Genomic DNA, 24,678 nt, shown 5'->3' with positions numbered 1-24,678 from the left:
CAAGATGAAAATTCACCACCTACCTTTTCACGCTCCTCGCGTACGCACTGAGGGCCGTGCCGTGGCTGTGCTGCACAACACCAGCGACTGAAAGAAAGCACGCAGAGAGCGGATCTGTTGCAGACAGTGCCAGGAGCTGTGCTTGAACAACGCTTTCGGTAAGGCACTCCTACCTTGCAATGGCCACACTTTGGGAGCTCTGGGACACAGCCACGTGTTGCTCTCCTGAGTCCCAGCTCCATTTCTCAGCCCACTCACGCTCTGCTCCTCCATGTTCTGCAAAGGAAAAGTCCCAAGAGGGAAATTCAGTTCATCGCAGATGTCATCAAACTGTCAGGGCAGTCGCACTCATTGCTCGGGGTGAGCAACCAGCTGCATGCTTACCCAAGGAGCAGCGGTTACTTTTACTTGAGTGTAACAGCCAATGCCTGACTGCAAGTACGAACACTAACCTATGCCTAACTCTAAAATAACAACAGAAACCTATACCTAACTCTAAAATAACAACAAAAACCTATACCTAACTCTAAAATAACAACAAAAACCTATACCTAACCCTAAAGAACAAACAGGAACCTATGCCTAACTCTAAAAAACGAACAGGAACCTATCCCTAACACTAAAACTAAACTGAACACTAACACTAACACTAACTTAACACTACCATCAACAAAAAAGAACATAACAAACACCTAACCTAACAGGGGGAAGATGGAACTGGGGGCCCACAGAACCAGAGGAGCAACAAGGTGGAGGAGCAGAAGATGTTAAATAATGCCACCCAGCTAATGCTGGGGGCAGGGGCCGCGCAGCAGGAAAGGAGCCGAGTGCCTGGACCAGCGATGGTGAAGCTGTGACCATGCCAACGCGGGGCCTGGCACGGTGGTGTGGTGCCAGGCCAGCTATGCCGCGGGCGGATCCACGTCCATGGGCTCCTCTGGAGGGGGATCCACCTCCATCGGTTCCTCCGGAGGGGGATCCACCTCCATCGGTTCCTCCGGAGGGGGATCCACCTCCATAGGCTCCACATGGGTGGTGGTCACAGGGCTGGTCCAGGCATGATGGATAATGGCTCTCTTACCCCTCCTCTGCCTGATGGTCATGGCGGGCCCCCTCCTCCTTCTGACTCCTAGGGCCCCCAGCTCCATCCTCCCACCAGAAACTTCAACCCTCGCCCTCTTTGCAGCAGGCATGGCTGTTAACTGCCACAACTGTCAGAGGCATGCGGCAACGGTGACCATGGTGACATGGAGAGGGTTCTAAAATGGCGGCCGCACTGCTGGCACTGGAGTTCCACATAGGATGAGGAGGGGGCTGGAGGGCAGGGCATGGTACGGGAGCTACAAGGTGCTCCCTGTGCCCAGCGGGCAGCCCTTCTCTCTGGCCAGCAAGAGGGCACAGACGAGCCGGCCCCAAGTAAAGGGCCCTCGGCCTCCTTCACCCTCCTTCACCCTCCTTCACCCTCCCCCTTCTTCCACAAGGGAATCTTTTTGGGCTGCCATACTGTTGTGGTTTTGTATTTTTTTCTATTGGTATTTCACATCATAACATCATCTGGAGATCATAGATTGATCAGTCAATCATATTGATCTAGATAAGTCCGTGACACAGACGCAGCACGCAGCAGCTCCTGATGGGGCTCCTGAGCTGAGCACCAACAACGGCAGGCTCCAAAGGGGACCTGACTACGCCTGCCTCCTGGGACACACAAGCTCTGCTTTCCATAGTCGCACCCAGCGCCTCTCCTTGTGCGGCACCTCGGCGGATTCAACCCTTACCTACAATTAAGACCTCTGACTGAATTGGAATTCCAGTCACTCTGATTACACCCCACATCCCTGCTGCAGGCCCTCCCACATGCCCACGTGCTGCACCCAGCCACACCGGCTGCCACAGCCCCGCAGCCAGGCGGGGGTTGGTGCTTCATGATCCTTGAGGTCCCTTCCAACCCGGGTCATTCTGTGATTCTGTGATCGGGTTGAAGGGGCTGGCACTGCCCTGAAGGTGAGCGAGAGAAGTTGGCAAAGGAAGGGTGAGTGGCGGGATCCGAGGAGGGCGTTTTGTGTTTGTGTGCGTGTCTGTTGTTTGCCTGATGTGTTTGTGTGCGTTGTTGTTTCAGGTGTCTGAGTGAGGACTCCCTGTGGGAACTGGCAGCAAGCAAAGGAATGGATCGACGGGCCTGGCCGCCGTGTTGGACTGCGGCTGTGGAGCCAACGAAGGTGTGTCCAGTGTCCTTCCTTACATCATTGACTATGTATGAGGTGTACCTATATCTGTGTAACCATTTTACAAGTCAGGGTGCAGGTTTTTGGTGGGGTCCTGACAGTTCCTCAGCTAGAACCCTCTTACCCCTTTGAGACAGGCCGCTTCCGTCTGTAGCTGTCATGCCAGGAGCCAAATAAATTGCCCCATGGTGAAAAACACCAAGACTCCTATGCCTGCACCGACTCTTTAACCATTTGTTTAAGAGGTGGGTTTTTAGGTCCAACTCAGTATCCCTCCCTGCCACTGAAAGTACAGATGCAATAACCACCCGCACACCTGTTCCTTCGATTACCCGCCCCAGTCCCCTGAAATCATCTTTGATAGCCTTCAGGCTTTTTTTACTAACTTCTTCACTGCCAGCCTGAACTATCAGCAGGGGATAGTAGACAGAAGGGCAGATCAGACTGGGAAGTCTCCCAGCAACGTCCCTGACCCGTGCCCAGGGGAGGGAGCACACCTCCCTGCGGGTAGGGTCGGGCCAGCATATAGGGCCTTCCATTCCTCGCCAGTAGGGTTGTGCGCCCATGATGGCAGTAATGAACAAACTGCTGCATCACAAAGATCTTGGCCTGATTAGAAATCTTTGAGTAATGCTGTTACAGCAGACAGAATGTGCTAAGCGCAAGTAGTCTCCTGCACTTCACATCCTTGCTACTTTGTTCTGGGTGTTGTCACTGAGCAGCGTCTAACACAAATTCTGCCCCGGTCAGCTGGCTGCCTGAGCTTGAGCCCTGATGGCAACACTGTGTGCTTACCCAGGAGCAGCGGTTACTTTTACTTGAGTGTAGCAGCCAATGCCTGACTGTAAGTACGAACACTAACCTATGCCTAACTCTAAAATAACAACAGAAACCTATACCTAACCCTAAAGAACAAACAGGAACCTATGCCTAACTCTAAAGAACAAACAGGAACCTATCCCTAACGCTAAAACTAAACTGAACACTAACACTAACCTAACACAACCATCAAAACAAAGAACAGAGCAAACACCTAACTACAACAGGGGGAAGAAGGAACTGGGGGCCCACAGAACCGGAGGAGCAACGAGGTGGAGGAGAAGAAGATGTTAAATAATGCCACCCAGCTCATGCTGGGGGCAGGGGCCACGCAGCAGGAAAGGAGCCGAGTGCCTGGACCAGCGATGGTGAAGCTGTGACCATGCCAACGGTCATGACCATGACCACGGTGGTGTGGTGCCAGGCCAGCTATGCCGCGGGCGGATCCACGTCCATGGGCTCCTCTGGAGGGGGATCCACCTCCATCGGTTCCTCCGGAGGGGGATCCACCTCCATCGGCTCCACATGGGTGGTGGTCACAGGGCTGGTCCAGGCATGATGGAAACGGGCTCCTTTCCCCCTCCTCCATTTGATGGTTATGGCGGGCACCCTCCTCCTCTTCGGTTCTGGGGCCCCCAGCTCCTTCTCCCACTTAAATCCTCACTACATTCCTCTCGCCCTCGCTTCGTGCTGGACATGGCTGCTACCTGCCCAGCACTCTCAGAGGTGAGTGAGTCGGGTGGAGCCGCAGCAACCAAGGTGACAGCTGTGACATGGGGAAGATTCCAAAATGGCACCTGTGCTGCTGGGAGTGGTGTTCCGCATAGGATGAGGAGGGGGCTGGAGGGCAGGGCACGGCACGGGAGCTACAAGGCACTCCCTGTGTCCAGCGGGCAGCCCTTCTCTCCGGCCAGCAAGAGGGCACAGAGAGCTGGCCCCGAGAAAAGGGCCCTCGGCCTCCTTCACCCTCCCCCTCCTTTCATAAGGGAATCCCCACTTTGGGCTGGGCACCCACATGGAATCATTGAAACTACAACCTACTACTTTGCTTCTACAGCAAGACTATTGTACTGAAATACTACTGTACTTAAAAGCACCTGCAATCACACTACACTCGTTTTTAATATTAAACTCTCAAACTTTCATAGCAAATAATAACATCCGCTCACAAAGAAAATGTGGAGAGGCCACAAAAGAGAAATACCACTCATGAAAACATTTGTATTTAGACATTCAAACTAACAACGTACTTTGTCTTTACCTAACCGTACCATTCTGTGCTAGAAATACGATGTTTTGCTGTAGAGTATAACTTGGAGAACCCAAAAGCAGCTAAAACCTGCTCCACTCAGTAATTTGACCATCCGCTGATATTTGGTTCTTTGCTCCCTTGCTTTCTAGTTGCTCACTCTTTAGACACACGCAAATCACATTGTCAAGGACTACAAAAACACTGTTAGCCAAAAAATTTATGCTGGCAGAATCTTAACGTTAGAAACGTGTAAATTGGTTGCAAAGAAGAAAGTGAAGACCAACACAGTAACCAAATACTAACTGATACATAAGGCTTCTCTCACACATCCTGAAAACAGAACCGCCAGCCTTAATGAACTTTGCTCTTCAGACACTGACTGAAATGCAAGTATTACCTTGTCATGGTTTAATAATTTTGTAATTTTGCTATCAGTATTCCACATCATAACATCATATAAAGCATGAATAGTTTTACTGAATCTGCAACTTACAGAAGAAGACTACATCTCCCAGAGAACAACACGAGGTCACGGGACCTGGACACTATATTAACTCTGTCGCAGGCTAGACTGACGTCTTTCGAGTTCTGGCGTTCAGGGGAGTGTGTGGGAGCCTTCACCGTTTCGCCTAGATTTACAGTAGGCCTCTCGGTTTCGGGACTCATTCTCTCTCCTATTTTGCTTGATTCGTTAGCTCAATTTTCAATTATATTGTATTATACTGTGTTATCCTGTATTTCGATATAGTAATTTAGTAAATAAGTGTGCCTCCTTAGATTGTTGCTGCTGTTTTCTTTTCCTAATTAACTTTTTTTCCTTTCGGCCTAGGGCCCCTGCTGGGCCCACAGTCCCTGTCACGGACGCAGGTGGATTTTTAGTTTAAACCGTGACATACCTGTAGCAGCCTGGATCTGGCAATAGTCAAAGAATCCTTTACGTCCAGCTCCTTAGCATCAAAAGACCACAGATACTGCTGGGGCAGAATTTCATTGAAGCCTTCAAAAGAAGCTTGTGTCTGTTCCTCAGTGCCTCGGGAAAGTCTCCATTCTGCTACCAGCCTGGAAAAGACACAGAAGGATCATTTAAAACAGGCTACGCTAACCCAAGTTCATCTTTGTTAGTTTGTTTTGAAATGAACCGTAAGCTGTGTTAAGAAAAATGATGGAAAGTGCTGGGGATAGAGCACTGTGTAACTGTACTCTAATTGTATTCCCAACCTTCACCCTGCGCAAACAATTTTAAGTTAAAACCCTATGTTTCCAACCACTCAACTGCAGAAAGCATTTTAGGCTCCAGCAGAAGGCAGCATCTACTCACTGATGATATTAATGAGAGCACAGGAGTCCCTTGCTGTTCGGAGGAAGAAAAAAATGCAGAGCTGTGTTCATCTAATATGTTCCATATTTGTTTCTGTCAATCACGAAACTTTGCTCTGTGGTAGAAACTCCACTCTCCATTAAGAAAAGGGAGAAAAGCAGGCAGGAGACCCAAAGAACCTGAACCCAGGGAGAAGCAGATATTATGCTGAATTCAAGCCTAACCTGTCAGGAGAACTGGAATCGAAAGGAGAGAACGCAACACAGGACACAGAGTGTGACAAAAGAACATTGCTTAAGCTGCAATCTGAGCTCTGCCCGGCTTCCTCAAAACCAGAAGAGAACGGTCTTCTGCAGGTACTCCCTCCTCTCCATCCCAGTGAGTATTTGGCACAACTGCCAATGCCAATACGTTCCTTCTGCAAATGTCACCGTTTCTGTGAAACCTTTCCAGATGACTCGTGACTAAAGCAATTTCTACTCCCTCATTCCTCAAAACCTTCCCACACAAAAGCCTTCACAGATCAGATGGTAAGAAAGAGGGAATTCTACGGCCACAGCAATAAAGCGCGCAGAAAGCCCATCTGTTGCAGACAGAGGAGTGAGCCGTGCTTAACCAACACTGCTTCAGCGCACGCTTACAGTAAGGCACACCTACCTTGCGCTGGCCACGCACGAAGCTCGTGACGCAGCTCCAGGCGGCTCTCCTGGGGCCCAGCTTCATTTCACGGCCACTCACGCTCTGCTGCTGGACATTCTGCAACGGAAAAGCCACCGGATGCAAATCCCATCCCTCGCAGATGGCATCAGACCTCCGCTCTCATGGCAGTCACCACCGCCCTGCCCTGGGCAGCGCTTCCACTGCCCTTGCTCCTGCCACAAGACACCAACGTCTGCTTCTGACGCGGCTCCACCATGGGATCCTGTATGCAATAGAGAAACACACGGAGGCTGCCAGCCACTGCAACACGCGCGCTGTGAAACCCCTGGCACTGCTGAGTCCCAAGAGCAGAGGAGAGAAGCGTTTGCCTGCCATGGACGGGCTGCGGCGGGGTTGAATCCTGCCTTCGAATCGGGACACCCCCAGGGAGAGCCTCCCTGGGGACCCAAAGACTGAAATGGAGGCAAGGTAACACTTTGCTATAGAAAGGGAAAGGGGAACTTCACAGAAACTGAGACAAAGGGTAACTGCAGATAGTTTACATTTAAAAGTGCAGGGATAGGGGGAATTACAGACACTTAGTCAAAATAAAACCAGAGAAGAGGGCAATAAAGATAAGAAGAAATTGTCCGGAGACCTCTGACAAGAAGAAGGATTAGATACCCCCGGGCAAGATGATGCTGACATGGGAGAACGATACCAGCAGATAACACCAAGAAGAAAACAGAAGAAGAATTTCACCCCAAAACAACGGCAAGGGTCGCGGGGAATGGGGTCCTAGGGAATGTAATGAATATGTAATCAAACTGACTATTGATTACGTATTAGCTTAACCTATATCTGTAACACACTTTTCTCCTTACGGTGTGCAAGTTTGGTGGAGCTCTCCCGCTTGCACCCGGCGCTGCGCAACGCTGGAATAAACATACCTGCTTTAGAACCCATCTTTGGGTTATAGAGTTTGATTCCGCAAGTCATCTTCCTGCCGCACAGCCCAGCACGGCCGGAGCCGCACCACACGATCCGGGCCGGGGCCGGCTCAGGCTCTGCCTCCAGGCTTTTGGGGCCGGCCGGGTGACTCCGCAGCACAGCGAGACCGTGGAGCCGCCCGGGAGCCGCCTCTGGGTGCCGGCAGCGCCGCGAGCTCCTCCCCCGACAGCCCCTCCGTGCCCCCGCACCGAGGCCCGACCCCGTTCGCAGCACAGAGCCCGCTCCTCCCGGCCCCGCTCATGGCCGCCATGCCGCCATGGCCCGGAAGTGCTCTCCGCCGCCTGCAGGAAGCACTTCCTGTCACTGGCACTGGCACTGTCACGTGGCTCAGGCCGGGCTGGGGCCTGTTGGGGGGGGGCGGCTGCCGGAAAAGGACCCAAAATTCACGTCTCATTTCGTGTCTTTCCTCTCGCTTTCCTTCCTTTACCTTCCCCTTCCCTTCCTTCCTTCCTCGCCCTCGTCCCCTTCCCTTCACCACCTCCCTGTGTCCATTCCAGTGCCTGGCCACCCTTTCTGAGCAGTAATACCTCGTAGTGTCCAGCCTGAATCTCCCCTGTCGCAGCTTGAAGCCATTCCCTCTGGTCCTATCATTAATGACACGAGAGAAGAGGCCGAGCCCCAGCTCACTACAGCCTCCCTTCAGGAAGTTAGAGAGAGCAATGAGGTCTCCCCTGAGCCTCCTCTTCTCCAGGCTGAACAATCCCAGCTCCCTCAGCCGCTCCTCATACGGCCTGTGCTCCAGACCCCTCACCAGCTTTGTTGCCCTCCTCTGAACGCGTTCCAGGGCCTCGATGTCTTTCTTGCACTGAGGGGCCCAAAACTGAACACAGCACTCGAGCTGCGGCCTCATCAGTGCTGAGAACAGGGGGACAATCACCTCTCTGCTCCTGCTGGCAACACTGTTTCCCATGCAGGCCAGGATGCCCTCGGCCTTCTTATTATACAGCAAAGGAATCCCCTGAAAAGGAAACCACAATATCTGGCAACATGAAACAAAGTTCTGATCCGTAAAAGACTGGCAGCAAGGCCTGAATCTCTTGTGTCATCTGCTCTTGATGTATCACATTAGCACTAGGTGGAATGCAGAAGCTTCCTGAGACGTGATAATCAAAACCTAGTCCAATGCCTTTAAAAAAGCCTTTAAGAGATTACTCCTCCTTGTCTGTTTAAAATAAACTTAGGTAATACAAAAGGTTGGAAAATTTTTGGACAACTCCCCAGGGCCGGGCTTTGGAAGGCCGTATTGACGAGAGTCAATCAAGCTCCGGCTGCAGGCGTATATGTGTGTGCCAGTTCTTTAACACAGTAGAAATCACAACTTGCTGCATGATCAAAATTCTACATGTGCTACTCCTGAACCCCAATGACTTCCAACGGTGTTAAATTACCCCTTGATCTCAAAGCAGAACAAAACAACAAAATGCCACACCAATAGTGAATACATAAAAACAAACAACTCCTTGGGCCTCAAGGGGAGGCTGATGCACAGGCCACGGCTGCCAGCGTGCAGCTGGGCTTCCCAGGGCAAACAGCAACACACGGTGCATCCATCAGAAGCTGAAAGAGCCCTCAGGGAAGAGAGGCCAACTCAAGGGGCTGAGCACGGGACACCCTTCTTCCTGCCGGGCTGCTTCCCCTCCTCTGGTTTCTTTCTGTCAGTCCTCAGAGAGCAAGGAGATGCTCACAGCCTGTCACCAGCACTTACGGGTTGGCTGAAAGGCCACAGGTTGGGAAGACCAACAAGGAAACGGGGGAAAACCTGCACTGCACCATGTCAAGGGAGAGACGTGAAGCCGACCGCTTCATCGCCCTGCGATTGCCAGCCCGAGCGAGGGACGTTCTGACCAGCTACTGAAAGAGGCAGCACCAGGTTTAGAAAGTTCGCTTCAATTTTATTGCGTACAAGAAGATTTGGCTTCTATTTATTGCCCCGCCCACACCCCAAAATGAAACCCCAGTGCCCAGGATTGCCGCTTAGCAATCAGTCACTCAGCCTCCAGTCAGACCCAAGGAGAAGCCAAACCCCGGGGCTACGTCACCTCCTCCCTCTCCAGTCCCAGCCAGCCCTATTTCAACCTAACCCTACACCAGGCCTGGACCTCAAGAGACACACCCTGAAGGAACGCAGCGTCTCCAGCTCTTGCCATACACCAAGTCCTGCCTATGTGAAGCCCTCATTGCTTCTAACGCAGCACAAGTCCTTCCTGTCCAGTTCACTTCCATCATCTCCACCGTCCATGACAGGGAAAGCACGGCTGTGCCAGTAAACTGGGCTGTTGAGTCAGCAGCTCTTGGTGCCACCTCCGAGGAAGCGTTGCAGGTGGTTCTGCTGTCCTTTGTAGCTTCTTGCTCAAGCCCTCATCGTTGCTTTCTGCTTTCCTTCTCGGCTTTCTTCCTCAGCTGAGTAGCGCTTGCCTTGCCTCGGCAAGCTTGCTGCAAGAGGGAAAAAAGAGGCACTATTTCACTCACGCACGCTGCCAGCACAGTCTGACTTAGAGAGCTGCTCGCAAGATATCCCTGGGCTACGAACCCAAGAACAAGGAAGGACACAAAAGTCACATCTGCATTGTCTGTTACCGCATGCCAAGGAAGAGTCCTCACACTCGAGCACTGCCCCACTTGCAGCTGAGGGGAGGAGGAGCTGGAAAGGACAGGTGGACAGAAAAGAAGGGAAAAGCTGAAGAGGCGAGAATCAACTTCTCCCCGAGGCAGATCACACCTTTGTGGCCACTCTTTTAGGAATGCTCACCATTCCTAATCCTAGCGTTAGCAAGATGAAAATTCACCACCTACCTTTTCACGCTCCTCGCGTACGCACTGAGGGCCGTGCCGTGGCTGTGCTGCACAACACCAGCGACTGAAAGAAAGCACGCAGAGAGCGGATCTGTTGCAGACAGTGCCAGGAGCTGTGCTTGAACAACGCTTACGGTACGGCACGCCTACCTTGCAATGGCCACACTTTGGGAGCTCTGGGACACAGCCACGTGTTGCTCTCCTGAGTCCCAGCTCCATTTCTCAGCCACTCACGCTCTGCTCCTCCATGTTCTGCAAAGGAAAAGTCCCAAGAGGGAAATTCAGTTCATCGCAGATGTCATCAAACTGTCAGGGCAGTCGCACTCATTGCTCGGGGTGAGCAACCAGCTGCATGCTTACCCAAGGAGCAGCGGTTACTTTTACTTGAGTGTAACAGCCAATGCCTGACTGCAAGTACGAACACTAACCTATGCCTAACTCTAAAATAACAACAGAAACCTATACCTAACTCTAAAATAACAACAAAAACCTATACCTAACTCTAAAATAACAACAAAAACCTATACCTAACCCTAAAGAACAAACAGGAACCTATGCCTAACTCTAAAAAACGAACAGGAACCTATCCCTAACACTAAAACTAAACTGAACACTAACACTAACACTAACTTAACACTACCATCAACAAAAAAGAACATAACAAACACCTAACCTAACAGGGGGAAGATGGAACTGGGGGCCCACAGAACCAGAGGAGCAACAAGGTGGAGGAGCAGAAGATGTTAAATAATGCCACCCAGCTAATGCTGGGGGCAGGGGCCGCGCAGCAGGAAAGGAGCCGAGTGCCTGGACCAGCGATGGTGAAGCTGTGACCATGCCAACGCGGGGCCTGGCACGGTGGTGTGGTGCCAGGCCAGCTATGCCGCGGGCGGATCCACGTCCATGGGCTCCTCTGGAGGGGGATCCACCTCCATCGGTTCCTCCGGAGGGGTATCCACCTCCATCGGTTCCTCCGGAGGGGGATCCACCTCCATCGGTTCCTCCGGAGGGGGATCCACCTCCATAGGCTCCACATGGGTGGTGGTCACAGGGCTGGTCCAGGCATGATGGATAATGGCTCTCTTACCCCTCCTCTGCCTGATGGTCATGGCGGGCCCCCTCCTCCTTCTGACTCCTAGGGCCCCCAGCTCCATCCTCCCACCAGAAACTTCAACCCTCGCCCTCTTTGCAGCAGGCATGGCTGTTAACTGCCACAACTGTCAGAGGCATGCGGCAACGGTGACCATGGTGACATGGAGAGGGTTCTAAAATGGCGGCCGCACTGCTGGCACTGGAGTTCCACATAGGATGAGGAGGGGGCTGGAGGGCAGGGCATGGTACGGGAGCTACAAGGTGCTCCCTGTGCCCAGCGAGCAGCCCTTCTCTCTGGCCAGCAAGAGGGCACAGACGAGCCGGCCCCAAGTAAAGGGCCCTCGGCCTCCTTCACCCTCCTTCACCCTCCTTCACCCTCCCCCTTCTTCCACAAGGGAATCTTTTTGGGCTGCCATACTGTTGTGGTTTTGTATTTTTTTCTATTGGTATTTCACATCATAACATCATCTGGAGATCATAGATTGATCAGTCAATCATATTGATCTAGATAAGTCCGTGACACAGACGCAGCACGCAGCAGCTCCTGATGGGGCTCCTGAGCTGAGCACCAACAACGGCAGGCTCCAAAGGGGACCTGACTACGCCTGCCTCCTGGGACACACAAGCTCTGCTTTCCATAGTCGCACCCAGCGCCTCTCCTTGTGCGGCACCTTGGCGGATTCAACCCTTACCTACAATTAAGACCTCTGACTGAATTGGAATTCCAGTCACTCTGATTACACCCCACATCCCTGCTGCAGGCCCTCCCACATGCCCACGTGCTGCACCCAGCCACACCGGCTGCCACAGCCCCGCAGCCAGGCGGGGGTTGGTGCTTCATGATCCTTGAGGTCCCTTCCAACCCAGGTCATTCTGTGATTCTGTGATCGGGTTGAAGGGGCTGGCACTGCCCTGAAGGTGAGCGAGAGAAGTTGGCAAAGGAAGGGTGAGTGGCGGGATCCGAGGAGGGCGTTTTGTGTTTGTGTGCGTGTCTGTTGTTTGCCTGATGTGTTTGTGTGCGTTGTTGTTTCAGGTGTCTGAGTGAGGACTCCCTGTGGGAACTGGCAGCAAGCAAAGGAATGGATCGACGGGCCTGGCCGCCGTGTTGGACTGCGGCTGTGGAGCCAACGAAGGTGTGTCCAGTGTCCTTCCTTACATCATTGACTATGTATGAGGTGTACCTATATCTGTGTAACCATTTTACAAGTCAGGGTGCAGGTTTTTGGTGGGGTCCTGACAGTTCCTCAGCTAGAACCCTCTTACCCCTTTGAGACAGGCCGCTTCCGTCTGTAGCTGTCATGCCAGGAGCCAAATAAATTGCCCCATGGTGAAAAACACCAAGACTCCTATGTCTGCACCGACTCTTTAACCATTTGTTTAAGAGGTGGGTTTTTAGGTCCAACTCAGTATCCCTCCCTGCCACTGAAAGTACAGATGCAATAACCACCCGCACACCTGTTCCTTCGATTACCCGCCCCAGTCCCCTGAAATCATCTTTGATAGCCTTCAGGCTTTTTTTACTAACTTCTTCACTGCCAGCCTGAACTATCAGCAGGGGATAGTAGACAGAAGGGCAGATCAGACTGGGAAGTCTCCCAGCAATGTCCCTGACCCGTGCCCAGGGGAGGGAGCACACCTCCCTGCGGGTAGGGTCGGGCCAGCATATAGGGCCTTCCATTCCTCGCCAGTAGGGTTGTGCGCCCATGATGGCAGTAATGAACAAACTGCTGCATCACAAAGATCTTGGCCTGATTAGAAATCTTTGAGTAATGCTGTTACAGCAGACAGAATGTGCTAAGCGCAAGTAGTCTCCTGCACTTCACATCCTTGCTACTTTGTTCTGGGTGTTGTCACTGAGCAGCGTCTAACACAAATTCTGCCCCGGTCAGCTGGCTGCCTGAGCTTGAGCCCTGATGGCAACACTGTGTGCTTACCCAGGAGCAGCGGTTACTTTTACTTGAGTGTAGCAGCCAATGCCTGACTGTAAGTACGAACACTAACCTATGCCTAACTCTAAAATAACAACAGAAACCTATACCTAACCCTAAAGAACAAACAGGAACCTATGCCTAACTCTAAAGAACAAACAGGAACCTATCCCTAACGCTAAAACTAAACTGAACACTAACACTAACCTAACACAACCATCAAAACAAAGAACAGAGCAAACACCTAACTACAACAGGGGGAAGAAGGAACTGGGGGCCCACAGAACCGGAGGAGCAACGAGGTGGAGGAGAAGAAGATGTTAAATAATGCCACCCAGCTCATGCTGGGGGCAGGGGCCACGCAGCAGGAAAGGAGCCGAGTGCCTGGACCAGCGATGGTGAAGCTGTGACCATGCCAACGCGGGGCCTGGCACGGTGGTGTGGTGCCAGGCCAGCTATGCCGCGGGCGGATCCACGTCCATGGGCTCCTCTGGAGGGGGATCCACCTCCATCGGTTCCTCCGGAGGGGGATCCACCTCCATCGGTTCCTCCGGAGGGGGATCCACCTCCATCGGCTCCACATGGGTGGTGGTCACAGGGCTGGTCCAGGCATGATGGAAACGGGCTCCTTTCCCCCTCCTCCATTTGATGGTTATGGCGGGCACCCTCCTCCTCTTCGGTTCTGGGGCCCCCAGCTCCTTCTCCCACTTAAATCCTCACTACATTCCTCTCGCCCTCGCTTCGTGCTGGACATGGCTGCTACCTGCCCAGCACTCTCAGAGGTGAGTGAGTCGGGTGGAGCCGCAGCAACCAAGGTGACAGCTGTGACATGGGGAAGATTCCAAAATGGCACCTGTGCTGCTGGGAGTGGTGTTCCGCATAGGATGAGGAGGGGGCTGGAGGGCAGGGCACGGCACGGGAGCTACAAGGCACTCCCTGTGTCCAGCGGGCAGCCCTTCTCTCCGGCCAGCAAGAGGGCACAGAGAGCTGGCCCCGAGAAAAGGGCCCTCGGCCTCCTTCACCCTCCCCCTCCTTTCATAAGGGAATCCCCACTTTGGGCTGGGCACCCACATGGAATCATTGAAACTACAACCTACTACTTTGCTTCTACAGCAAGACTATTGTACTGAAATACTACTGTACTTAAAAGCACCTGCAATCACACTACACTCGTTTTTAATATTAAACTCTCAAACTTTCATAGCAAATAATAACATCCGCTCACAAAGAAAATGTGGAGAGGCCACAAAAGAGAAATACCACTCATGAAAACATTTGTATTTAGACATTCAAACTAACAACGTACTTTGTCTTTACCTAACCGTACCATTCTGTGCTAGAAATACGATGTTTTGCTGTAGAGTATAACTTGGAGAACCCAAAAGCAGCTAAAACCTGCTCCACTCAGTAATTTGACCATCCGCTGATATTTGGTTCTTTGCTCCCTTGCTTTCTAGTTGCTCACTCTTTAGACACACGCAAATCACATTGTCAAGGACTACAAAAACACTGTTAGCCAAAAAATTTATGCTGGCAGAATCTTAACGTTAGAAACGTGTAAATTGGTTGCAAAGAAGAAAGTGAAGACCAACACAGTAACCAAATACTAACTGATACATAAGGCTTCTCTCACACATCCTGAAAACAGAACCGCCAGCCTTAATGAACTTTGCTCTTCAGACACTGACTGAAATGCAAGTATTACCTTGTCATGGTTTAATAATTTTGTAATTTTGCTATCAGTATTCCACATCATAACATCATATAAAGCATGAATAGTTTTACTGAATCTGCAACTTACAGAAGAAGACTACATCTCCCAGAGAACAACACGAGGTCACGGGACCTGGACACTATATTAACTCTGTCGCAGGCTAGACTGACGTCTTTCGAGTTCTGGCGTTCAGGGGAGTGTGTGGGAGCCTTCACCGTTTCGCCTAGATTTACAGTAGGCCTCTCGGTTTCGGGACTCATTCTCTCTCCTATTTTGCTTGATTCGTTAGCTCAATTTTCAATTATATTGTATTATACTGTGTTATCCTGTATTTCGATATAGTAATTTAGTAAATAAGTGTGCCTCCTTAGATTGTTGCTGCTGTTTTCTTTTCCTAATTAACTTTTTTTCCTTTCGGCCTAGGGCCCCTGCTGGGCCCACAGTCCCTGTCACGGACGCAGGTGGATTTTTAGTTTAAACCGTGACATACCTGTAGCAGCCTGGATCTGGCAATAGTCAAAGAATCCTTTACGTCCAGCTCCTTAGCATCAAAAGACCACAGATACTGCTGGGGCAGAATTTCATTGAAGCCTTCAAAAGAAGCTTGTGTCTGTTCCTCAGTGCCTCAGGAAAGTCTCCATTCTGCTACCAGCCTGGAAAAGACACAGAAGGATCATTTAAAACAGGCTACGCTAACCCAAGTTCATCTTTGTTAGTTTGTTTTGAAATGAACCGTAAGCTGTGTTAAGAAAAATGATGGAAAGTGCTGGGGATAGAGCACTGTGTAACTGTATTCTAATTGTATTCCCAACCTTCACCCTGCGCAAACAATTTTAAGTTAAAACCCTATGTTTCCAACCACTCAACTGCAGAAAGCATTTTAGGCTCCAGTAGAAGGCAGCATCTACTCACTGATGATATTAATGAGAGCACAGGAGTCCCTTGCTGTTCGGAGGAAGAAAAAAATGCAGAGCTGTGTTCATCTAATATGTTCCATATTTGTTTCTGTCAATCACGAAACTTTGCTCTGTGGTAGAAACTCCACTCTCCATTAAGAAAAGGGAGAAAAGCAGGCAGGAGACCCAAAGAACCTGAACCCAGGGAGAAGCAGATATTATGCTGAATTCAAGCCTAACCTGTCAGGAGAACTGGAATCGAAAGGAGAGAACGCAACACAGGACACAGAGTGTGACAAAAGAACATTGCTTAAGCTGCAATCTGAGCTCTGCCCGGCTTCCTCAAAACCAGAAGAGAACGGTCTTCTGCAGGTACTCCCTCCTCTCCATCCCAGTGAGTATTTGGCACAACTGCCAATGCCAATACGTTCCTTCTGCAAATGTCACCGTTTCTGTGAAACCTTTCCAGATGACTCGTGACTAAAGCAATTTCTACTCCCTCATTCCTCAAAACTTTCCCACACAAAAGCCTTCACAGATCAGATGGTAAGAAAGAGGGAATTCTACGGCCACAGCAATAAAGCGCGCAGAAAGCCCATCTGTTGCAGACAGAGGATTGAGCCGTGCTTAACCAACACTGCTTCAGCGCACGCTTACAGTAAGGCACACCTACCTTGCGCTGGCCACGCACGAAGCTCGTGACGCAGCTCCAGGCGGCTCTCCTGGGGCCCAGCTTCATTTCACGGCCACTCACGCTCTGCTGCTGGACATTCTGCAACGGAAAAGCCACCGGATGCAAATCCCATCCCTCGCAGATGGCATCAGACCTCCGCTCTCATGGCAGTCACCACCGCCCTGCCCTGGGCAGCGCTTCCACTGCCCTTGCTCCTGCCACAAGACACCAACGTCTGCTTCTGACGCGGCTCCACCATGGGATCCTGTATGCAATAGAGAAACACACGGAGGCTGCCAGCCACTGCAACACGCGCGCTGTGAAACCCCTGGCACTGCTGAGTCCCAAGAGCAGAGGAGAGAAGCGTTTGCCTGCCATGGACGGGCTGCGGCGGGGTTGAATCCTGCCTTCGAATCGGGACACCCCCAGGGAGAGCCTCCCTGGGGACCCAAAGACTGAAATGGAGGCAAGGTAACACTTTGCTATAGAAAGGGAAAGGGGAACTTCACAGAAACTGAGACAAAGGGTAACTGCAGATAGTTTACATTTAAAAGTGCAGGGATAGGGGGAATTACAGACACTTAGTCAAAATAAAACCAGAGAAGAGGGCAATAAAGATAAGAAGAAATTGTCCGGAGACCTCTGACAAGAAGAAGGATTAGATACCCCCGGGCAAGATGATGCTGACATGGGAGAACGATACCAGCAGATAACACCAAGAAGAAAACAGAAGAAGAATTTCACCCCAAAACAACGGCAAGGGTCGCGGGGAATGGGGTCCTAGGGAATGTAATGAATATGTAATCAAACTGACTATTGATTACGTATTAGCTTAACCTATATCTGTAACACACTTTTCTCCTTACGGTGTGCAAGTTTGGTGGAGCTCTCCCGCTTGCACCCGGCGCTGCGCAACGCTGGAATAAACATACCTGCTTTAGAACCCATCTTTGGGTTATAGAGTTTGATTCCGCAAGTCATCTTCCTGCCGCACAGCCCAGCACGGCCGGAGCCGCACCACACGATCCGGGCCGGGGCCGGCTCAGGCTCTGCCTCCAGGCTTTTGGGGCCGGCCGGGTGACTCCGCAGCACAGCGAGACCGTGGAGCCGCCCGGGAGCCGCCTCTGGGTGCCGGCAGCGCCGCGAGCTCCTCCCCCGACAGCCCCTCCGTGCCCCCGCACCGAGGCCCGACCCCGTTCGCAGCACAGAGCCCGCTCCTCCCGGCCCCGCTCATGGCCGCCATGCCGCCATGGCCCGGAAGTGCTCTCCGCCGCCTGCAGGAAGCACTTCCTGTCACTGGCACTGGCACTGTCACGTGGCTCAGGCCGGGCTGGGGCCTGTTGGGGGGGGGCGGCTGCCGGAAAAGGACCCAAAATTCACGTCTCATTTCGTGTCTTTCCTCTCGCTTTCCTTCCTTTACCTTCCCCTTCCCTTCCTTCCTTCCTCGCCCTCGTCCCCTTCCCTTCACCACCTCCCTGTGTCCATTCCAGTGCCTGGCCACCCTTTCTGAGCAGTAATACCTCGTAGTGTCCAGCCTGAATCTCCCCTGTCGCAGCTTGAAGCCATTCCCTCTGGTCCTATCATTAATGACACGAGAGAAGAGGCCGAGCCCCAGCTCACTACAGCCTCCCTTCAGGAAGTTAGAGAGAGCAATGAGGTCTCCCCTGAGCCTCCTCTTCTCCAGGCTGAACAATCCCAGCTCCCTCAGCCGCTCCTCATACGGCCTGTGCTCCAGACCCCTCACCAGCTTTGTTGCCCTCCTCTGAACGCGTTCCAGGGCCTCGATGTCTTTCTTGCACTGAGGGGCCCAAAACTGAACACAGCACTCGAGCTGCGGCCTCATCAGTGCTGACAACAGGGGGACAATCACCTCTCTGCTCCTGCTGGCAACACTGTTTCCCATGCAGGCCAGGATGCCCTCGGCCTTCTTATTATACAGCAAAGGAATCCCCTGAAAAGGAAACCACAATATCTGGCAACATGAAACAAAGTTCTGATCCGTAAAAGACTGGCAGCAAGGCCTGAATCTCTTGTGTCATCTGCTCTTGATGTATCACATTAGCACTAGGTGGAATGCAGAAGCTTCCTGAGACGTGATAATCAAAACCTAGTCCAATGCCTTTAAAAAAGCCTTTAAGAGATTACTCCTCCTTGTCTGTTTAAAATAAACTTAGGTAATACAAAAGGTTGGAAAATTTTTGGACAACTCCCCAGGGCCGGGCTTTGGAAGGCCGTATTGACGAGAGTCAATCAAGCTCCGGCTGCAGGCGTATATGTGTGTGCCAGTTCTTTAACACAGTAGAAATCACAACTTGCTGCATGATCAAAATTCTACATGTGCTACTCCTGAACCCCAATGACTTCCAACGGTGTTAAATTACCCCTTGATCTCAAAGCAGAACAAAACAACAAAATGCCACACCAATAGTGAATACATAAAAACAAACAACTCCTTGGGCCTCAAGGGGAGGCTGATGCACAGGCCACGGCTGCCAGCGTGCAGCTGGGCTTCCCAGGGCAAACAGCAACACACGGTGCATCCATCAGAAGCTGAAAGAGCCCTCAGGGAAGAGAGGCCAACTCAAGGGGCTGAGCACGGGACACCCTTCTTCCTGCCGGGCTGCTTCCCCTCCTCTGGTTTCTTTCTGTCAGTCCTCAGAGAGCAAGGAGATGCTCACAGCCTGTCACCAGCACTTACGGGTTGGCTGAAAGGCCACAGGTTGGGAAGACCAACAAGGAAACGGGGGAAAACCTGCACTGCACCATGTCAAGGGAGAGACGTGAAGCCGACCGCTTCATCGCCCTGCGATTGCCAGCCCGAGCGAGGGACGTTCTGACCAGCTACTGAAAGAGGCAGCACCAGGTTTAGAAAGTTCGCTTCAATTTTATTGCGTACAAGAAGATTTGGCTTCTATTTATTGCCCCGCCCACACCCCAAAATGAAACCCCAGTGCCCAGGATTGCCGCTTAGCAATCAGTCACTCAGCCTCCAGTCAGACCCAAGGAGAAGCCAAACCCCGGGGCTACGTCACCTCCTCCCTCTCCAGTCCCAGCCAGCCCTATTTCAACCTAACCCTACACCAGGCCTGGACCTCAAGAGACACACCCTGAAGGAACGCAGCGTCTCCAGCTCTTGCCATACACCAAGTCCTGCCTATGTGAAGCCCTCATTGCTTCTAACGCAGCACAAGTCCTTCCTGTCCAGTTCACTTCCATCATCTCCACCGTCCATGACAGGGAAAGCACGGCTGTGCCAGTAAACTGGGCTGTTGAGTCAGCAGCTCTTGGTGCCACCTCCGAGGAAGCGTTGCAGGTGGTTCTGCTGTCCTTTGTAGCTTCTTGCTCAAGCCCTCATCGTTGCTTTCTGCTTTCCTTCTCGGCTTTCTTCCTCAGCTGAGTAGCGCTTGCCTTGCCTCGGCAAGCTTGCTGCAAGAGGGAAAAAAGAGGCACTATTTCACTCACGCACGCTGCCAGCACAGTCTGACTTAGAGAGCTGCTCGCAAGATATCCCTGGGCTACGAACCCAAGAACAAGGAAGGACACAAAAGTCACATCTGCATTGTCTGTTACCGCATGCCAAGGAAGAGTCCTCACACTCGAGCACTGCCCCACTTGCAGCTGAGGGGAGGAGGAGCTGGAAAGGACAGGTGGACAGAAAAGAAGGGAAAAGCTGAAGAGGCGAGAATCAACTTCTCCCCGAGGCAGATCACACCTCTGTGGCCACTCTTTTAGGAATGCTCACCATTCCTAATCCTAGCGTTAGCAAGATGAAAATTCACCACCTACCTTTTCACGCTCCTCGCGTACGCACTGAGGGCTGTGCCGTGGCTGTGCTGCACAACACCAGCGACTGAAAGAAAGCACGCAGAGAGCGGATCTGTTGCAGACAGTGCCAGGAGCTGTGCTTGAACAACGCTTTCGGTAAGGCACGCCTACCTTGCAATGGCCACACTTTGGGAGCTCTGGGACACAGCCACGTGTTGCTCTCCTGAGTCCCAGCTCCATTTCTCAGCCCACTCACGCTCTGCTCCTCCATGTTCTGCAAAGGAAAAGTCCCAAGAGGGAAATTCAGTTCATCGCAGATGTCATCAAACTGTCAGGGCAGTCGCACTCATTGCTCAGGGTGAGCAACCAGCTGCATGCTTACCCAAGGAGCAGCGGTTACTTTTACTTGAGTGTAACAGCCAATGCCTGACTGCAAGTACGAACACTAACCTATGCCTAACTCTAAAATAACAACAGAAACCTATACCTAACTCTAAAATAACAACAAAAACCTATACCTAACTCTAAAATAACAACAAAAACCTATACCTAACCCTAAAGAACAAACAGGAACCTATGCCTAACTCTAAAATAACAACAAAAACCTATACCTAACTCTAAAATAACAACAAAAACCTATACCTAACCCTAAAGAACAAACAGGAAACTATGCCTAACTCTAAAAAACGAACAGGAACCTATCCCTAACACTAAAACTAAACTGAACACTAACACTAACCTAACACTACCATCAAAACAAAGAACATAACAAACACCTAACCTAACAGGGGGAAGATGGAACTGGAGGCCCACAGAACCAGAGGAGCAACAAGGTGGAGGAGCAGAAGATGTTAAATAATGCCACCCAGCTAATGCTGGGGGCAGGGGCCGCGCAGCAGGAAAGGAGCCGAGTGCCTGGACCAGCGATGGTGAAGCTGTGACCATGCCAACGCGGGGCCTGGCACGGTGGTGTGGTGCCAGGCCAGCTATGCCGCGGGCGGATCCACGTCCATGGGCTCCTCTGGAGGGGGATCCACCTCCATCGGTTCCTCCGGAGGGGGATCCACCTCCATCGGTTCCTCCGGAGGGGGATCCACCTCCATTGGTTCCTCCGGAGGGGGATCCACCTCCATCGGCTCCACATGGGTGGTGGTCACAGGGCTGGTCCAGGCATGATGGATAATGGCTCTCTTACCCCTCCTCTGCCTGATGGTCATGGCGGGCCCCCTCCTCCTTCTGACTCCTAGGGCCCCCAGCTCCATCCTCCCACCAGAAACTTCAACCCTCGCCCTCTTTGCAGCAGGCATGGCTGTTAACTGCCACAACTGTCAGAGGCATGCGGCAACGGTGACCATGGTGACATGGAGAGGGTTCTAAAATGGCGGCCGCACTGCTGGCACTGGAGTTCCACATAGGATGAGGAGGGGGCTGGAGGGCAGGGCATGGTACGGGAGCTACAAGGTGCTCCCTGTGCCCAGCGGGCAGCCCTTCTCTCTGGCCAGCAAGAGGGCACAGACGAGCCGGCCCCAAGTAAAGGGCCCTCGGCCTCCTTCACCCTCCTTCACCCTCCTTCACCCTCCCCCTTCTTCCACAAGGGAATCTTTTTGGGCTGCCATACTGTTGTGGTTTTGTATTTTTTTCTATTGGTATTTCACATCATAACATCATCTGGAGATCATAGATTGATCAGTCAATCATATTGATCTAGATAAGTCCGTGACACAGACGCAGCACGCAGCAGCTCCTGATGGGGCTCCTGAGCTGAGCACCAACAACGGCAGGCTCCAAAGGGGACCTGACTACGCCTGCCTCCTGGGACACACAAGCTCTGCTTTCCATAGTCGCACCCAGCGCCTCTCCTTGTGCGGCACCTCGGCGGATTCAACCCTTACCTACAATTAAGACCTCTGACTGAATTGGAATTCCAGTCACTCTGATTACACCCCACATCCCTGCTGCAGGCCCTCCCACATGCCCACGTGCTGCACCCAGCCACACCGGCTGCCACAGCCCCGCAGCCAGGCGGGGGGTTGGTGCTTCATGATCCTTGAGGTCCCTTCCAACCCAGGTCATTCTGTGATTCTGTGATCGGGTTGAAGGGGCTGGCACTGCCCTGAAGGTGAGCGAGAGAAGTTGGCAAAGGAAGGGTGAGTGGCGGGATCCGAGGAGGGCGTTTTGTGTTTGTGTGCGTGTCTGTTGTTTGCCTGATGTGTTTGTGTGCGTTGTTGTTTCAGGTGTCTGAATGAGGACTCCCTGTGGGAACTGGCAGCAAGCAAAGGAATGGATCGACGGGCCTGGCCGCCGTGTTGGACTGCGGCTGTGGAGCCAACGAAGGTGTGTCCAGTGTCCTTCCTTACATCATTGACTATGTATGAGGTGTACCTATATCTGTGTAACCATTTTACAAGTCAGGGTGCAGGTTTTTGGTGGGGTCCTGACAGTTCCTCAGCTAGAACCCTCTTACCCCTTTGAGACAGGCCGCTTCCGTCTGTAGCTGTCATGCCAGGAGCCAAATAAATTGCCCCATGGTGAAAAACACCAAGACTCCTATGTCTGCACCGACTCTTTAACCATTTGTTTAAGAGGTGGGTTTTTAGGTCCAACTCAGTATCCCTCCCTGCCACTGAAAGTACAGATGCAATAACCACCCGCACACCTGTTCCTTCGATTACCCGCCCCAGTCCCCTGAAATCATCTTTGATAGCCTTCAGGCTTTTTTTACTAACTTCTTCACTGCCAGCCTGAACTATCAGCAGGGGATAGTAGACAGAAGGGCAGATCAGACTGGGAAGTCTCCCAGCAATGTCCCTGACCCGTGCCCAGGGGAGGGAGCACACCTCCCTGCGGGTAGGGTCGGGCCAGCATATAGGGCCTTCCATTCCTCGCCAGTAGGGTCGTGCACCCATGATGGCAGTAATGAACAAACTGCTGCATCACAAAGATCTTGGCCTGATTAGAAATCTTTGAGTAATGCTGTTACAGCAGACAGAATGTGCTAAGCGCAAGTAGTCTCCTGCACTTCACATCCTTGCTACTTTGTTCTGGGTGTTGTCACTGAGCAGAGTCTAACACAAATTCTGCCCCGGTCAGCTGGCTGCCTGAGCTTGAGCCCTGATGGCAACACCGTGACGTGAGGTTAGTATTGCTGTTTTCTCGTCGTCAGAATAGTCTGCCTTTAGAAGGAAGCAGTTTCTTGGTTATTTTGTTTTGTTGTTGAATTTTATTGAATTAATTTACAATATCTATATTCCATATAGTTATAGATGTTTTGAATATGATCATTTGTGGTGCTGAGAATTTTTGTAGAAAAGCTATACTCGGTTCAGAAGGTGTAATAAGGATGTTAAATAAAGAAGCCCCTGTTGTGTTGACCAGTGATGATGCTCCCACCCCCTGACCAATGGTGGAGAGGGGCATGAAGAGAGAGGTGGTGCTGGGGGGATCTTGGGGCTGCTGGGCCTGTCATACTTCTCCCAGGCAGAGGTTTTACAGGTGTTGCATGATGCCCCCAAGCCGACCCTGTGGGGGGGGGGCACTCCCACATCCTGAAGGATGGTGGAGAGGAGCGGGAGGGCAGAGTTGGTGCTGTGGGGGGCTGGGAGCTGTGGGGCCTGGTATGCTTCCCCTGGATGTAGTTTTCTGGGCGTCGGATGATGCCCTCAAACTGACACCCTGCGGGGGCTGCTCCAACCTTCTGAAGGATGGTGAAGGGAAGTGGGAGGTTGGTGACAGTTCCTGGGGGGGGCAGGGGGCTGCTGGGCCAGTTGGCTTCCCCCAGGCAATGGTCGTCCGTCTGCTGGATGATGTCCCCAGGTCTATACTCTGCTGGGGTCGCTTCCATCCCCTGATGGATGGTGGAGGGGAGGGTGAGGGCAGAGATGGTGCTGGGGGCTGACGGGCCTCTCAAGCTTCCCTGAGGCAGTGGCTGCCCGCGGGTGACGCTCTGAGGGAGCCACTGTCAACCCCTGAAGGATGGTGGTGGGGGACAGGAGGGTGGTGTTGATGCCAGGGTGCTGCTGTTTGGGTGCCAGCCGATGACTGCAAGCTTCCAAACCAGCTGGGTCCCTCCTGTCCCCTGAAAGAGGTGTTGATGCCCAGGGTGGATAGGGGCTGCTGGGCCTGATGTACTTCCCGGGGGCCACGGAGCCTGGGCTGGTGGGCTACGGGGGCTGCAGTGGGGGCAGCCGAGCCCGACAGCCATCAGGCCTGGCAGGGGCCGCTCTGGTGGTGCTCTGCGGCTGGTGGGCAGATCGTCACTGCACAGGCACCGGTTGTTCGTGCCCCGTCTTTTCTGTCTGGCGCCTCGAGGCAAGCATCCTGTTTGTCCAAGCATGAGCAAGACACAGGAATACAGCATCTTCAGCAAGGCGCCTACAGAGAGAGAAACGTGCTGAGGGCACAGGAGAACCCCCTGCTCTCCTTCCTCACAGTGCATGATAGAGCCACCCTCAGCTCCCGGCCTGTCTCAGGCCCAGCAGTAAGAACATGCAGCAGGAATGGCGAGGCCAGTTAAATGTCTGACAGTGTCAATCTCAGACAGTGTTAGGCAACAA

General features: G+C 52.3%; 1 protein-coding gene across 4 annotated transcripts in view; it reads right to left on the bottom strand.

Annotated features, from left to right (window-relative positions):
• Nucleotides 1-24,678, bottom strand: part of LOC146757762 (uncharacterized) — a 74,996-nt gene that overhangs the window by 44,324 nt on the left and 5,994 nt on the right. For 2 of the 4 annotated variants that reach the window (XM_085520076.1, XM_085520082.1), the window contains exons 1-3: nt 6,272-7,527; nt 5,193-5,355; nt 24-276 (exon numbers count right to left, since the gene is read on the bottom strand). Coding sequence is in view for 2 of the 4 variants with exons in the window: in XM_085520079.1 (XP_085376205.1) it covers nt 7,314-8,174 (861 nt within the window). In the remaining 2 variants the exon portion in view is untranslated. Of the gene's footprint in view, nt 1-23; nt 277-5,192; nt 15,445-16,360; nt 19,995-20,146; nt 24,497-24,678 lie in introns of those variants that run through there. The other 2 variants (XM_085520080.1, XM_085520079.1) reach the window with 2 other exon arrangements.

Source organism: Coturnix japonica, chromosome 19 (assembly GCF_054131305.1).
Source record: "Coturnix japonica strain WE chromosome 19, WE-NBRP24, whole genome shotgun sequence".
In the NCBI taxonomy this organism is placed as follows: Eukaryota; Metazoa; Chordata; class Aves; order Galliformes; family Phasianidae; genus Coturnix; species Coturnix japonica.
This window is presented reverse-complemented; position numbering and strand designations above follow the sequence as displayed.